Source organism: Pempheris klunzingeri, chromosome 2 (genome assembly GCF_042242105.1).
Source record: "Pempheris klunzingeri isolate RE-2024b chromosome 2, fPemKlu1.hap1, whole genome shotgun sequence".
Classification (NCBI taxonomy): Eukaryota; Metazoa; Chordata; class Actinopteri; order Acropomatiformes; family Pempheridae; genus Pempheris; species Pempheris klunzingeri.
The window spans coordinates 13,949,545-13,962,215 of NC_092013.1; the positions used below are offsets into that span (position 1 = coordinate 13,949,545).

The window sequence follows — 12,671 nt, forward strand, 5'->3', positions numbered from 1 at the left end:
TGGTCTGTGGACGATGAGGGCTGTTTCACAAAACTGGTCTTCAGTCACACTGAGATCTTCTTTTTCTTCTGAAGGTTCTGGCTTTTAAACATCCAATCACATGCCGACCTGGTAAAGAGAGGAATCCACCGAAAACTCGGATGTTAGAAATGAAGGCAGGAAACATAAAACAGTGAGTTGGACACCACCAGCCACACGTGAACACTGAGCCCTTATTCAAACAGAGACCCTAATCCCCAAAACACAGCCAATCAATATGTGTATTAATCATTAATGGAGAGTGGCACATCAGACCCTGCTGCTGCACTTTTTTTCATGATAATCAAACACTCTGACAACCATGAACCCAACGATTAAATCAAACATTCTGCAGAAACACAGAGACTGAAATGTTTGTTGTTTTTAAAATCCTGCCAGAATAAAAGCAATTCTCTTTACAGACGCTAGACGTCAGTAGAATAATTTCCAGAGGTTTTTGTTTTCTGTTTTCCGGGATATGAAGTGAGTGAGTGTGCAGCTGGATCAGGACGGCGCTGCTGCTTTAGTTTGCAGCTTAATCACCGGCTCGTTATTATTGGACCCAGTGAGGTAAGAAGAGGCGGATTATCTTCCCATCATGTTTGTGATGAAGAGCAAAAAGCACCGAGAGCGAGCTCGATGTTAGCCCGCAAATAAAATGATCTAATCTGGACTTTGATCAGCCTGTTTAACCTGCCAGCTGCGCACAAACTCTTGTTTTACTCTGAAAACTGAAGTGGACAAAACATGTCTCTACCTGCGCAGGACCACAAAATAAAAGCCCGCTAAGGTTAAGGAGCAACTTTCTGTGTTTATCTTGTTGAAACTGTGCCAGAGGGGCGTGGATTAAAAAGGCTGAGGTGAATATTGACGCTGCTGTTGTACTGATTTTATTTTATGTCATCAGGACTCTCTGTAACACGCACAGGCTTAAAATAAACTGGTTGTTGATGGAAGTTTCAGGTACTTGTGCTCCACTGGAGTATGGGATGTACTTACACCTTACTTTAAATCCCCTTATTATATTTTTATATTATATATGTATATGTATATATGTATATATATATATATATATATATATATATATATATATATGAACAGTATACAGACTTTTAATAGATGTTTATAACCAACGGTGGAAGAAGTAAAGTAAAAGCACCACAGTTTAGAAATACTTTACAGGTTACAAGTTAACAGTCTTTCACTCAAAATTTTAGCAAACAAAATCATAAAAATCTTTGCATCAAAATATACTAAATAGTACCAAAAGTAAAAGTACACATTATGCAGATGGGCCCTTTTCAGGATAATGTTTATTATGTTATTGGATTATAATTATTTATGAATCATTGTTATGTTATGTTATAATGTTTCAGCTGCTTATATTTATTTTATCTTATACTAATGCATCATAATATATAGTTTGTATTTCAATATGACTCTGCAAATTAGTTATTAAATAAATGTAGTGCTGTAAAAAGTACAATATTTTCCTGGGAAATGTAGTGGAGTGGACATGTAAAGTAACAGAAATACTCAAGATTGTACTTCAGTATAGTACTTGAGTACATGTAGCTCATGTAACAGTATATATAATGTACAGAATTTACTCCAACACCTTATCCTATGAAGACATCTTTTAAATTATTACATGTTTTTCTATATTTTCATTCATTATCTGTTTATAGAGCAGAACCACTGATGGGTGGAGGAGTTACAGTTGTTGACATTCATTAATAGATGATTGACAATATATTAATAAACATTTATATCTGAAAGATGTTTCTATGCTGCTACCAAATAAATATATGATTCAAATTACAATAATATCAAACATTTGAGAAACTGTTGCTCTGTTGCAACATATTATCATTCCACCACCATCACCTCTGTCCGTCGTGTAAAGACAACTTCATCTGGACTTTTTACTGAAGTAAAAATACTTATATCACACTATAATAACACACAACTGCAGGTAAAAGTCCTGCATTCAGAATTCAACCAAGTAAAAGTACAGCCTATGGTTTTGTGTGTTAAAGTGTCTTTTTTCTGTTGTTCAGTTGTTGCTGCTGCTTCTTCCTGTTCTGCATGTCAGCTGTTAAAATGACCGAGGGGAGTGTGCAGGTGGAGGGCTGCAAAGCGCCGCTCTTCTACAGACAAAGTGAGCCTGCCTCGGGGGAAGTGAGGATGTCAGTTTTACTCCTTCACGGCATCCGTTTCTCTTCGGAAAACTGGCTCAACATCGGCACTCTGGACACTCTGGCTAAAGCAGGCTGCCGTGCCGTCGCCATCGACCTGCCAGGTGAGTCTGATGGGAGCAAGTTTGGTCTTTTTCACTACATCAAGTCTGGACTACCGACTGGGTAAAAGGCAGGAGACAGGTGCAGCCACTGTGTCTGGTCTTTGGTGATTTGATTACTAACAAATAAGAAAGGGAAGTTATCACTACACTTACTACAACATCCACCACATTCTTACATAATCTTGTGGCCGTGTGTCTGTTAGAGGGGCCTTTTGTCAAAATCTACCTCTAACACCTTCATTATTTTAGTTTTATATTCTGCTCACATGATTCATTTTCCTAAATAAAGCTGCGCTTCATTAAATTACCACAAACTAACCGATATACTGAAGTTACAGGAGGAGGGGGCATGACTTTCTTTCCCAACTGGATGTGAAGCATCAATTAAACCTTTTTTAGCCCATATTTGTTTGCATTTTGGCAAATTGGCATCATTCAAAGTATTAGCTATTAGAAGTTATTGAAAACTTAAAAGCATGATGATTCTGCAGATAAAAGCTTTGTGTTTTTTCCCTATGTTTTCTAAGTAGATGTATAGACATTTATTCATATTGGACATTGTAGGTAATAATACCCTCTGGAAACGTCATAATGTATTTAATAAAAAACATGTCAGTGTGTTCAGATTCATGAGCCTGCCTCACGCTATTTTTGATGGAAATTGGGGCTAACAGGCACCAAGGGTCTTAGAGTCCCTCACTTGCGTCCATGAGCTGAATCACAGTCACTGCTGCAGCACCAGCTGCTGACAGCGTTGTTAAACTGGTCAAATCTGCAGCCAAAGTACAACAACTAACTTCCTGTTGTTCGGGGAACACCTGCAGGCATCTGACCCTTTCACCTCATACAGCATCTTTGCCACATGCTTCTCCTTCTGCGTCTCACAGTTTAAAAACCTCTGATCTAAAGGTTCATAGTTCTCAAGCTTCACAACAGGACTGTGCTCTTGTTCCCCACCTGCCATCCTCCTCTTCTTCTCCTCTCACGCCTTCATTACTCTGCTGTCCCCGCTCTCTCTCTCTCCTTCTGTCTGCCTGTCCACAGGACTTGGCAGGTCTAAGTCAGCCGAGGCCCCGGCAGCGGTCGGAGAACTGGCCCCTGCAGGTTTTCTGAAAGAGGTGTGTGAGCAGCTGAGCCTGAGCCCGGTGGTGGTGATCAGCCCGTCCCTCAGCGGGATGTACTCCCTCCCCTTCCTCCTTCAGCACCAGGCCCTGATGCGGGCCTACATCCCCGTGGCTCCCATCTGCACCGAGAAATTCACAGCAGAGCAGTACCAGAGTGTAAAGGTACAGTCTGATGTGGCCGTACTTTACATTCCTTTGTAGTTTCCTGCCCTGCAAAACTTTTTTTCCTCTTTAAAGGATGAAATGAGCAGCTGTGAATGTCAACCCCATTTTCGCCACACATCCTTCTCTCACTATTAAAAGAGCTTGTGAGTTTTCGCATGTGACCATGAGAGGAGCAGATATCATGTGACTTTAAACTTTCACAGATGTCACTGGCTTTCATCCAGCTCCAAACTATTTCAAAATTAAATTTCTTAGACGGCAAACCAAGTGAAGGTGCATTATCCATGAAGGGGACGAGTTACTGAACAGTAGTTCCCCTTTAGAAACAAGCAAACACAACTGAGTAAATACATAATAGTGTAAGGCTGTAATAGTATAACTTCCTGGGCCATTTTTCTACATAATGAGTACTTTAATTTTTTAAACTTTAAGGACATTTTGCTGATAATGAAATTTACTTAAAGGGGCACTACACTGATTTTACCCATGGAAGCTAATTGGACTAGTCATGGGGTGAATGACGTACAATTTCACATTGTGTTGACATGAAAAGTGACAGAAATAATTGTAGAAGATGAAAAAGAAGATAAATCCAAACCCTGTTTCCTGATTTCTCACCTCCATGCCGCTGGCCTATCACGGTCTGAAGTGGGTGTGAAGGTTAGATTGTGGGGTTACCTGATGTCAGAAAGGTGTGTGTGTGTGTGTGTGTGTGCGGCTGAATGATTCCTAACTGAGTGAAATGACCTGGAAGCCTCTGAGTGGCAGCCACGACCAGAGCTGGTCAGATAACCCACAATTCCTTGCAGCATCAACATTTAGCAACACACCACCTGTCATTGCCTTATTACGTAGCCTAGTGTAAGTGAGTGCTTAAGAATTCACATCTTTCCTCGACCTCTTGATGTTTTCTATTGAGGTCAAAGAAAAGCAGTTGGGAAACGACACAGAACGTAATTTTTTTGACTAATAAACAGGCGCTTTAAAAATCAGGATGAACTGACCACTATTGCTTCAGTTCAGGACCATTTTTCATTAATCTCTATTTTGAAAGTCCCCCAACATTATACAAAGGCTAACTAAATTGCTGGAATGGCCCTTTAATGTAGGACTTTTACTTTGTAATGGAGTATATTTATATTGCTGTGTAAAGTAAATGACCTGAATACTTTTTCCTCAGCTAATAAAGGCTACTATTACGGTCTAGTCTGCTCTTTTTCTTTTTTTTATTACTTTACTTTTTTTTATATTGACATGTAGACACATAAATAAGTCACACCTATTGAAAATAAAACGCTTGCCTCTTATCTTTTTATAAAGCTGGTTTGATTTTCTTTTAAAACTTGAGGTAAAATGTGGGACAACTACAAAATCTCTTTATCTACGGTTTTGAATTTAAAAACAAACAAAAGATTTTATATAAAAAAAGAAGAAGGGGAGAGGAAGGACTCTGGAAAATGATTCATCACAAGGATCTCGTTGTCATCTTGTGTCTGTTCTTGTCCCGTCTCTCCTCCAGGTCCCGGCGCTGATCGTTTACGGTGACCAGGACACTCAACTTGGAGAAGTGTCCCTCCGCAACCTGAGCAACCTGGCCAATCACAGCGTGGTGGTGATGAAAGGCGCGGGTCACCCCTGTTACCTGGACGACCCGGACACTTGGCACAAAGCTCTCACAGATTTCCTTAATACGCTTTGAAGCTCTTAGCTGTGAATCAGAGGAGAGATTCTCAACAACACAGTCACACATAAATGACTCAGAGGAGTCATGCACATAAACACATTATTCATTCATGAGAAATTCAGGCCACAAACATCCTTCTGCTTGACCTGATTTTGATATTTTAAATAGTGTCAGTAATGAAACTGGAAATCAAGACTTTTTCTGATGATGAGAGGAGATGAGGCTCAAACCTTTACAGGCAAAGTAGGTCATTTAGACTGATTTATGCTAAAAATGAAGCAGCCGGTTAGCTTAGCTTAACATGAAGAATGGAAACGGGGAGAAACAGCTAGCAAGAAATAGTTTGGCACAGAATCCTCCGTTAACAAATGAAACAAAACAAACGAGATACAAGTAAATGCAACTATTGATGGATTGTTATTTGCTTTAATCAAGTTTAAGTAGTATGTTTACCCTTTTTAATTGCGCTGAAATAATTTTATGCTTATATGACTTACATAGGGCAACATACATTTATTTTTTATATATACATACATTTTCCTTTTGCTGCGTATGTTTAATGTAGTTAGTCGCTTTAGGTCTTTTTATTTTATTTAGGTCTTTTCTCATCATCTAGAAGTGGGACTTTTGGCCCTATGTATATATGTGCATGTGACCTGTGATTAGTCAGAGCAAAAAAACTTCACAGAAAGGCCTCTGCTTGGCCAAATAGGGCAGCACTCATATAAAGACAGATGTTTTTGATGGTGATGTTGATCTCACCATCAAAAAGAAGGAACTGTGGGAGAAAGTGAGGGATATGATATGAAGGAATGTTTCATTTGAGCATCGACATGGCCATATGACCTCACAGTCCTTCACACCTGAAGTATTTCTGTGAGCAGAGTGTCTTTTTGGTCCGAGCCGTGTCAATGTATACCTGCTGTAGCGAGGCCTTCTTTGACATCAGAAATGTGCTGTAATACTGGACAGCTTTTTTATTCTTCTATTCATCTGAGTGAAGACTGATCAGAAGCATGGCTACAAGTTTAAGTGTCAGTTAGTGAGCTACATGCTGCGTTCACTTCATATCAGAGTTATCGTAATTACAAGTCTCGACTCATAAAGAGCATTCCCGTCAACTTCCAAGTCGTAATCACAGCTGGGAGTCTCTTTCTCTGAACACTCAGACATATCAGACATGTCTGTAACTAATACAGAACTGCCTGAAAACAAACATGGACGCCTCACATCAACCAGAGACCACCGTTCACTGTGATTACACCCAAATTGATTGTAAATTATGTGATATTATATTTGCCATCCATGCATATCTAGCCTGATATTTTAGCTGCTGATAGATGAATTTTGTTACCTTTGGACGGCACCAGGCTAGCTGTTTCCTAGTGTTTCCAGTCTTTGTGCTAAGCTAACTTAGCCAGCTGCTGGTGGGAATCACATTTAGTGTCTCATCTCGGTAGCCGATGAAGCTGATGAAGAAAACAAATGCTGTTCAATATAATCAATAATAAAGCTGAGTTGTTGTTTTTTTTTTGTAAACAGATTTTATATTTTTATTCTAATTGGAAAATAAATGAATCTCTGCCTGTGTCTGACTGAAAAAAATAAAACACTGCACGCTGAGATGAAGTGAAAAATATGAACATTATTTAATAACTGATTCTCTGTAATAAACAATTTGAAAATATTTTACAAGGAGTCACAGACACAATATTTTACAAATTTTGCCCTCTTCTTTTTTTTTTAAGCTTCATCTGTACAAAAGAATGGAGCGACATGGACCAGTGCCCAGAAAAGAAGGAGCTAAATCTTCCACGCACACCAACATTCACACTCACACACGTACAAGAAATAAACTAAAAATAAGATAAAAACATTTGACTTCAGATCTCAAACTTATCAACAGTGCTGTATTCCTATATATTTTTAACTTCACTTAAAATTCGACTGATTTTATTCTTTTTTTTTCTCTAAATGTTGTTGTTATTTTTTCACACACTTGTCAAACATGGTCACATAGCACCAGACTACAGACTACAGAATCACATACACACGTGTCTTTCCCACAGAGACGCACCAACACAGATGCAGCGAGGGTCGGGAGGGGGCCAGAGGCTTTATGAAAACCACCCCCTAACTTGTTTTAGGGTTGTGTCCTAAAGCTGACCCCTCCCTCTCATGCCCAAGCTGGTCCAATTTTTTCTTTTTTCTTTTTTTTTTTTTTTGGCAAAAGTAAATTTGTCAAACCACAGAAATCAGACGTGTGTCCCGTCAGAAGACTTTTTCCATTGGGATGCACGCACAGACGTCACCACATGATTTCCTCCTTGACCCTCTGTTCGACAGGCTCGTGCTGCTCTGTGGAGACCCACTCCCTGAGCTTGCCTCTGACATTCCGCCCGCTCGCCAAAAAAACACCTGGGAAGTGACGTCCTTGGCTTACTTCTGCCTGGTGCTTGACATCTCCCAGCTGGGCATAAATAAGTGTCATTACATGTTTGCTTATAGCTGCGTGTGTGTGCATAATGTCTTGGTGCAGGTGCAAAAACTGTAGGCCTACATACTTAGTTTATGTGTGAGACTGTATGCGTACAGAGGTCAGGAAAAGAGAGGAAGTTGCAGGGGGTACATTTCCACAGGCACGTGTAGCGCTCATTTACAGACAGTGGAAATAGGGATATACAGACAGAATTAATGGCACAGGACAGAGACAAACAAATGCAAGAAAAGTAAAGCTGCATCCGACATCAGATGACCCGGGCCCGTATTTAACGCCGAATTGGAAATATACACATTGTCTTAATTTGAGATTTTAGTTTTTATAACATTTCTCTTTTTTTTTCTGAGTCAGTTTTGCTCGGAGCCGCGCTGCAGTTACTGTGCCAGCATGTTTGTCACATCAAATAGTACCAACAACTGTACATAGTGTGTAGTTAAGCTTCAAATTGTCGTGTGAGTCGTCCCACCTGAGCAATACAGTGAGGTTTGGGTGGGTGTGAACATCGAAGGTCGGAGGCTTTTTAAATTTAAAACTCCCACCTGCTTTCAAGCATTTAATCGAACAAGCATCAATCAATAACTAATCATTCCATGACGTAAAAATTACAAAATTAGAGCTCACTATACTTACTGCAGAACACCAAGTAATCCCAGGGGGAGTGAATATTTTGGAGGATCTATTTGTGTGTGAGTGAGAAAGAGTGCAGATGAGGGATGGGAAACGCATCAGAGCTCCGTACTGTGTAACACTAAGGCATTTAGAGAGGCTTTGTTAACTATGTTGCATTTGAAGCAGAAAACACTGATGAACTACACATTCTTTCGAACACCTCTGCTCCCTTAGATTAACATTTAGGCAGACTGATGGTTAAAGATGGATTCCTTTTGTTTCAGTAAAATCCCTTTTTTTTTCTCCACAACAACACTGGATTTTGTCTGTTGCAACATAAGAACAGGAAAAACAGCTACCACAACTGTCATCCCTCACACACTCCACAACTCATTTAAAAGACATTCCCTTTGAGGGCTTTTAACGCAAACTAACACACACGCATGTACACACATCCACACACAAACACATACGATTCAGGCAGAACTGTAGCAGTCAGGTGGCCCTAAAAACGCTCTATGGCCAGTTAAGTCGCTGTATACTGATAGTGTATCATAGCTCTATACATGGCTTTGTAAAGGAACGGTATAGTAACTCCATATGGTGGCAGTCAGGTGGCTCTGGAGGGGTACAGCAACCACAGCCGAGATGGCAAATACATTAAGCTAGAGCCGGTCAGTGCCACAAATCTGTATAAAGCTACTCTTAAAGCCAACAGATTGAGTCTCACAGGCTCCTGTGTAATCCAAAGCCTCAAAGATGGCTGCTCTATAAAGGTACTATACAGTGGCTCTACTCTTATACAGCCGATGTGGTCCAAAACAAAGTGCGTCAAGGCACTATGAAACAGAGCGGCTCCTAAACATGGAAGTCTAAATGACTTTTCAGACATCGCAATGATCAAATGACGAACTGTGACAGATTACAACCAGACTACTACTGTACGTGATCACCATATTTAGTTGCCTCTTCTGCACTTTTGTTGGAAATGTTGATAAGCCCCTATCCCCCAGCAGCGAATGGTTTTGAAGTTTGAACAGCATCAGTCAAAGGTAATACAAGCCCCCACAAAAAAAAAAAAAAAACATAAGAAAAACACCCCACCAGGAACTACTGTGAGACGGTCATGAGGCAGAGAGCTTGGTGTGTCTGTTGTGTGACCAGGAGTAAAGCACATTTTCAAATCGTGGTTAGGAGCGTTAGTAGAGAGGTTACTGGAGAAGCCTCATGAGGGTTGGCAGAGGTGAGCTTTCGCATCAGAGAGCACAGGGATTTTTCTTTGATTAACATCAGTCCAAACCAGAGGTCAGAATGGTCGATTGGTCATAAAGGAGAATACTACACGACATCAACAATGCAGACACTGAGCACTGATTCATATTTTACAGCTGTCGCCTGTGTGTGTGTGAGACATTAGCCTCAGATGACACTAGCCTTAAATAGTACATATATGAGAAAAATAGCTCAAGAAATGTGATTACCATCGTGTAATTACAATAATCCTCAGTGGACGTATTTTTAAAAGCATTAATCCGTAATTAGGAGCTGCACAAAATGAATCAGCATTCAGTTTCTGAGTGTCTCCTCTTCCTCTCATGGTTTATCCTAAATCTAAATCAGAAGCCATTTCCTCTTCGTGTTTTGGCTATAAAAATAAGACCACATGAAAGTCTATCTCATTTTGGCAAGTAGATACAGTGCATAAATTAATTCATGTCTTTTTAAGTTAACACCTACCGACTTCCTTTTCAAATTAAAAACTAAATATACTGTATGTTTGGAATACTCATCACTTCAGCAGTTTATACTTGACATTTTGTATACTTGACAGTTCTTTTTTTTGTTTTCTGTTATTTTCTTTTATGGTGGCTCTAACTGGCTGATGGTCCACAGCCTCTTACGTGAGGCCAGTGACAGAGCGGTGAGACTCTGAGATGGAGGAGAGAAGAAGGAGGAGAAGTCCCACCGTCTGTCTGACAGACAGAGGCGAAGGCGGACAGACAACCTCAGCTCTCCAGTCTGTGTGAGGCGGGAGGTCTGTGACGAGGACATGGACCTGTCCTCTTTCCCCTCCCTTCACTGGGTGGTGGAGGTGGAAGGGGGGGTCGCGGGGGAGGAGTTTTTTTTTTTTTTTTGTCTTCATTTTTCTCTTTTCGGACGCTGCCTCTGATGATCCAGGTGGTCCGCCACCACCCACTCCTCCTGCAGATGAAGGCTGAGGACACAAACGTCCGGCAGTTGTCACTAAGCGACACGAACTGAAGCGAGCTGGGTAGCGCGGCACTCAGGGCTTCCAACTTGCCGTGATGGGAAGTCCCATTATTACCTATGACTATATCAGGGGGAGGGCTTAGGGGCACGGAGGGGGGAGGCTTGGTCGGAGGGTTTTAGGCCGGGAAAGAGGCTCGGGAGGACTAAAAGGAGGATAAGTGGAGGAAAATGGAATTAATGTAGTAGAGAGTGAATGTGGGGGCTGGCGGCCGGATAAAGCAGAAGCAGCTGAAGCAGCAGTAAAGTGTAGAGGGACGGGCGGAAGGAGTGGCCCCGTCCACAGTCCGACGTGTTCTCCTGCAGAGGGGAAACTGTAGCTGTAGGTACACATCTAGTACACAGGAAGTGTGTTTTGATACTGCATGCTAATGGAAAACAGATACTTAGGGTATATAAACTACTATCAACTAAATATATTTTTGTCTGTTCATCCACATGCTAAACCTTTTAGTTTAGAAAGAAACTGCTGAGAAGAAGGTGGACCTCCTCTCCCATGCATGTCGATCAATTTTGGACTGTTAAAGGAACAGTTCAACATTTTTTGAGATACATTCATTGCTGTCTTGCCAAGAGTTAGATGACAACCTCACCTCTGTCTGTTAAATATGAAGCTTCACTGGTTGACGTAGCTTTGAATGAAGACAAGAAACAGGGGGAAACAGCTACACTGGCTCTTTCTAAAGCTAACAAAATCCTCCTACCAGCTCTCCACTTGGGTAAGATGGACAGTAAGAGTAGTGCACTATTTAATTTGAGGAAGTGATTTTGGACATGGCCCGTATCTTGGTTGGGACAAGTGACTTCCTGGAGTCTCAGCTGGTTGCCTGACACCCTGACTGGGATGACAAGACTCCAGAGTGGTGCTGATCATCTCATCTAACTCTTGACAGAGAAAGTGAAAAAGCGCATTTCCCAAAATGTCAAACTGTTCCCTTAAAGACAAAGAGTTGTCATAAACTAAACACTGTACATGTTTTCTCCCTCTGTGTGCTGTACGTAGGGCTGGATGATGACAATTAATGCTATTTTTTCCAATACCTGATATATAATATATCACTGATATCACTGTGTGGCTCATACTTGCAAAGTAATCAGACTGATTTTCAAAGTAATGAAAGTTTTGTGTTTCACTGTTTTATATTACATAAAATCAAACTTGTATGTTAAAATCTAAGCTTCACTAACTTAATCTTTAGTTTTTAAGTACATCTCGCTCAGAATCAATGATTGGACAGGAGGAAATAGAAACGTAAGAGCACATCATCACAATATTACTTCTTTGTCTGTCTTCTGACATGATTCTAACGCTAACATCGTGATTCATGCCTAATTAGTTTGTGAATTTTATCAGAATCTCTTGGATGAACATTATGGTTACCTGTAATTGCATTTTTACCAAATCACAACGAACAAATGCCAAACTGTTTGTTTTTATCTGAACTGTGTGTTATTGATATCGTGTCTGAAAATCTTACAGAGATGTTATTGTCGAAGCAGGTGGAGGGTCCTTTTCGATAGCGTGCAACAGCCATTTCTTCACATGGATTATCCTCCCTGACTGAAAATTCACTCAATTAAGGAAAATTAAAATCCTTTGAATTCACGCTTTTTTGAAATGTTTCATTTTCCGCCCACGCACTGATTCCTCACGCAGTCGCACAGATGTAAATGACTGCCCATAAACAACAACATCAGAATAAAAATAACCTTGAAATGAATGTGAAACACCTGTGTCTCCACAGGTATGTCTGATAAGGAGATAGAACTAGGTGATTAGAGAGTGTGTCTTCTTCTTTGCCAGCTGGTGTACAATGTGAACAAGGATACACTCTTCCTCCTCCTGGGAGAGCTTCTCTATCTCGCAGGTGTTGCATGGCAGCTTCTCTGCTACCACAAACAGCAAGTTGGTGTTGTTTATCCTCTTGGCATGAATCAGCCTGCAGAGAGACAACTCTGTCAACAACCCCCCTCTGCTCGCTTACATCACAGCCTCATTTG

At 40.7% G+C, this 12,671-nt stretch overlaps 2 protein-coding genes and 1 long non-coding RNA gene across 5 annotated transcripts in view; 2 read left to right on the forward strand and 1 right to left on the reverse strand.

The window, feature by feature from the left end:
• Window positions 1-495: 495 nt before the first annotated feature.
• On the forward strand, window positions 496-5,799 carry abhd14b (abhydrolase domain containing 14B). Of its 3 annotated transcripts, none has more exons than XM_070842503.1 (4): window positions 496-588; window positions 2,079-2,320; window positions 3,365-3,606; window positions 5,129-5,799. In XM_070842503.1, exons 2-4 carry the CDS (start codon window positions 2,107-2,109, stop codon window positions 5,306-5,308), a joined length of 636 nt encoding a protein of 211 aa, XP_070698604.1. In that variant the 5' UTR covers window positions 496-588; window positions 2,079-2,106; the 3' UTR covers window positions 5,309-5,799. The 3 variants fall into 3 exon arrangements, with proteins under 3 accessions (XP_070698604.1, XP_070698620.1, XP_070698612.1); XM_070842519.1 differs by having other exon boundaries at window positions 507-588; window positions 2,114-2,320; XM_070842511.1 differs by having other exon boundaries at window positions 507-587; window positions 2,105-2,320.
• Window positions 5,800-5,841: 42 nt separating this feature from the next.
• LOC139213455 (uncharacterized) lies at window positions 5,842-6,883 on the forward strand. The gene is made up of 2 exons (XR_011585420.1): window positions 5,842-5,944; window positions 6,011-6,883. It is a non-coding gene; the product is annotated as an uncharacterized lncRNA (long non-coding RNA).
• A 3,868-nt stretch (window positions 6,884-10,751) lies between these two features.
• cacna2d2a (calcium channel, voltage-dependent, alpha 2/delta subunit 2a) overlaps window positions 10,752-12,671 on the reverse strand; it is a 140,187-nt gene continuing 138,267 nt past the window's right edge. The window contains exons 36-38 of the mRNA XM_070844091.1: window positions 12,501-12,610; window positions 12,149-12,231; window positions 10,752-10,970 (exon numbers count right to left, since the gene is read on the reverse strand). Coding sequence (XP_070700192.1) covers window positions 10,848-10,970; window positions 12,149-12,231; window positions 12,501-12,610 — 316 coding nt within the window. The 3' untranslated portion in view covers window positions 10,752-10,847. The remainder of the gene's footprint in view (window positions 10,971-12,148; window positions 12,232-12,500; window positions 12,611-12,671) is intronic.

Bases quoted from the DNA above. Each gene is read 5' to 3' on its own strand.
- abhd14b (XM_070842503.1), top strand. From the start codon at position 2,107: ATGTCAGCTGTTAAAATGACCGAGGGGAGTGTGCAGGTGGAGGGCTGC. The intron at 2,321-3,364 runs GTGAGTCTGATG...GCCTGTCCACAG, and splicing joins CGTCGCCATCGACCTGCCAG to GACTTGGCAGGTCTAAGTCA. The intron at 3,607-5,128 runs GTACAGTCTGAT...TCTCTCCTCCAG, and splicing joins AGCAGTACCAGAGTGTAAAG to GTCCCGGCGCTGATCGTTTA.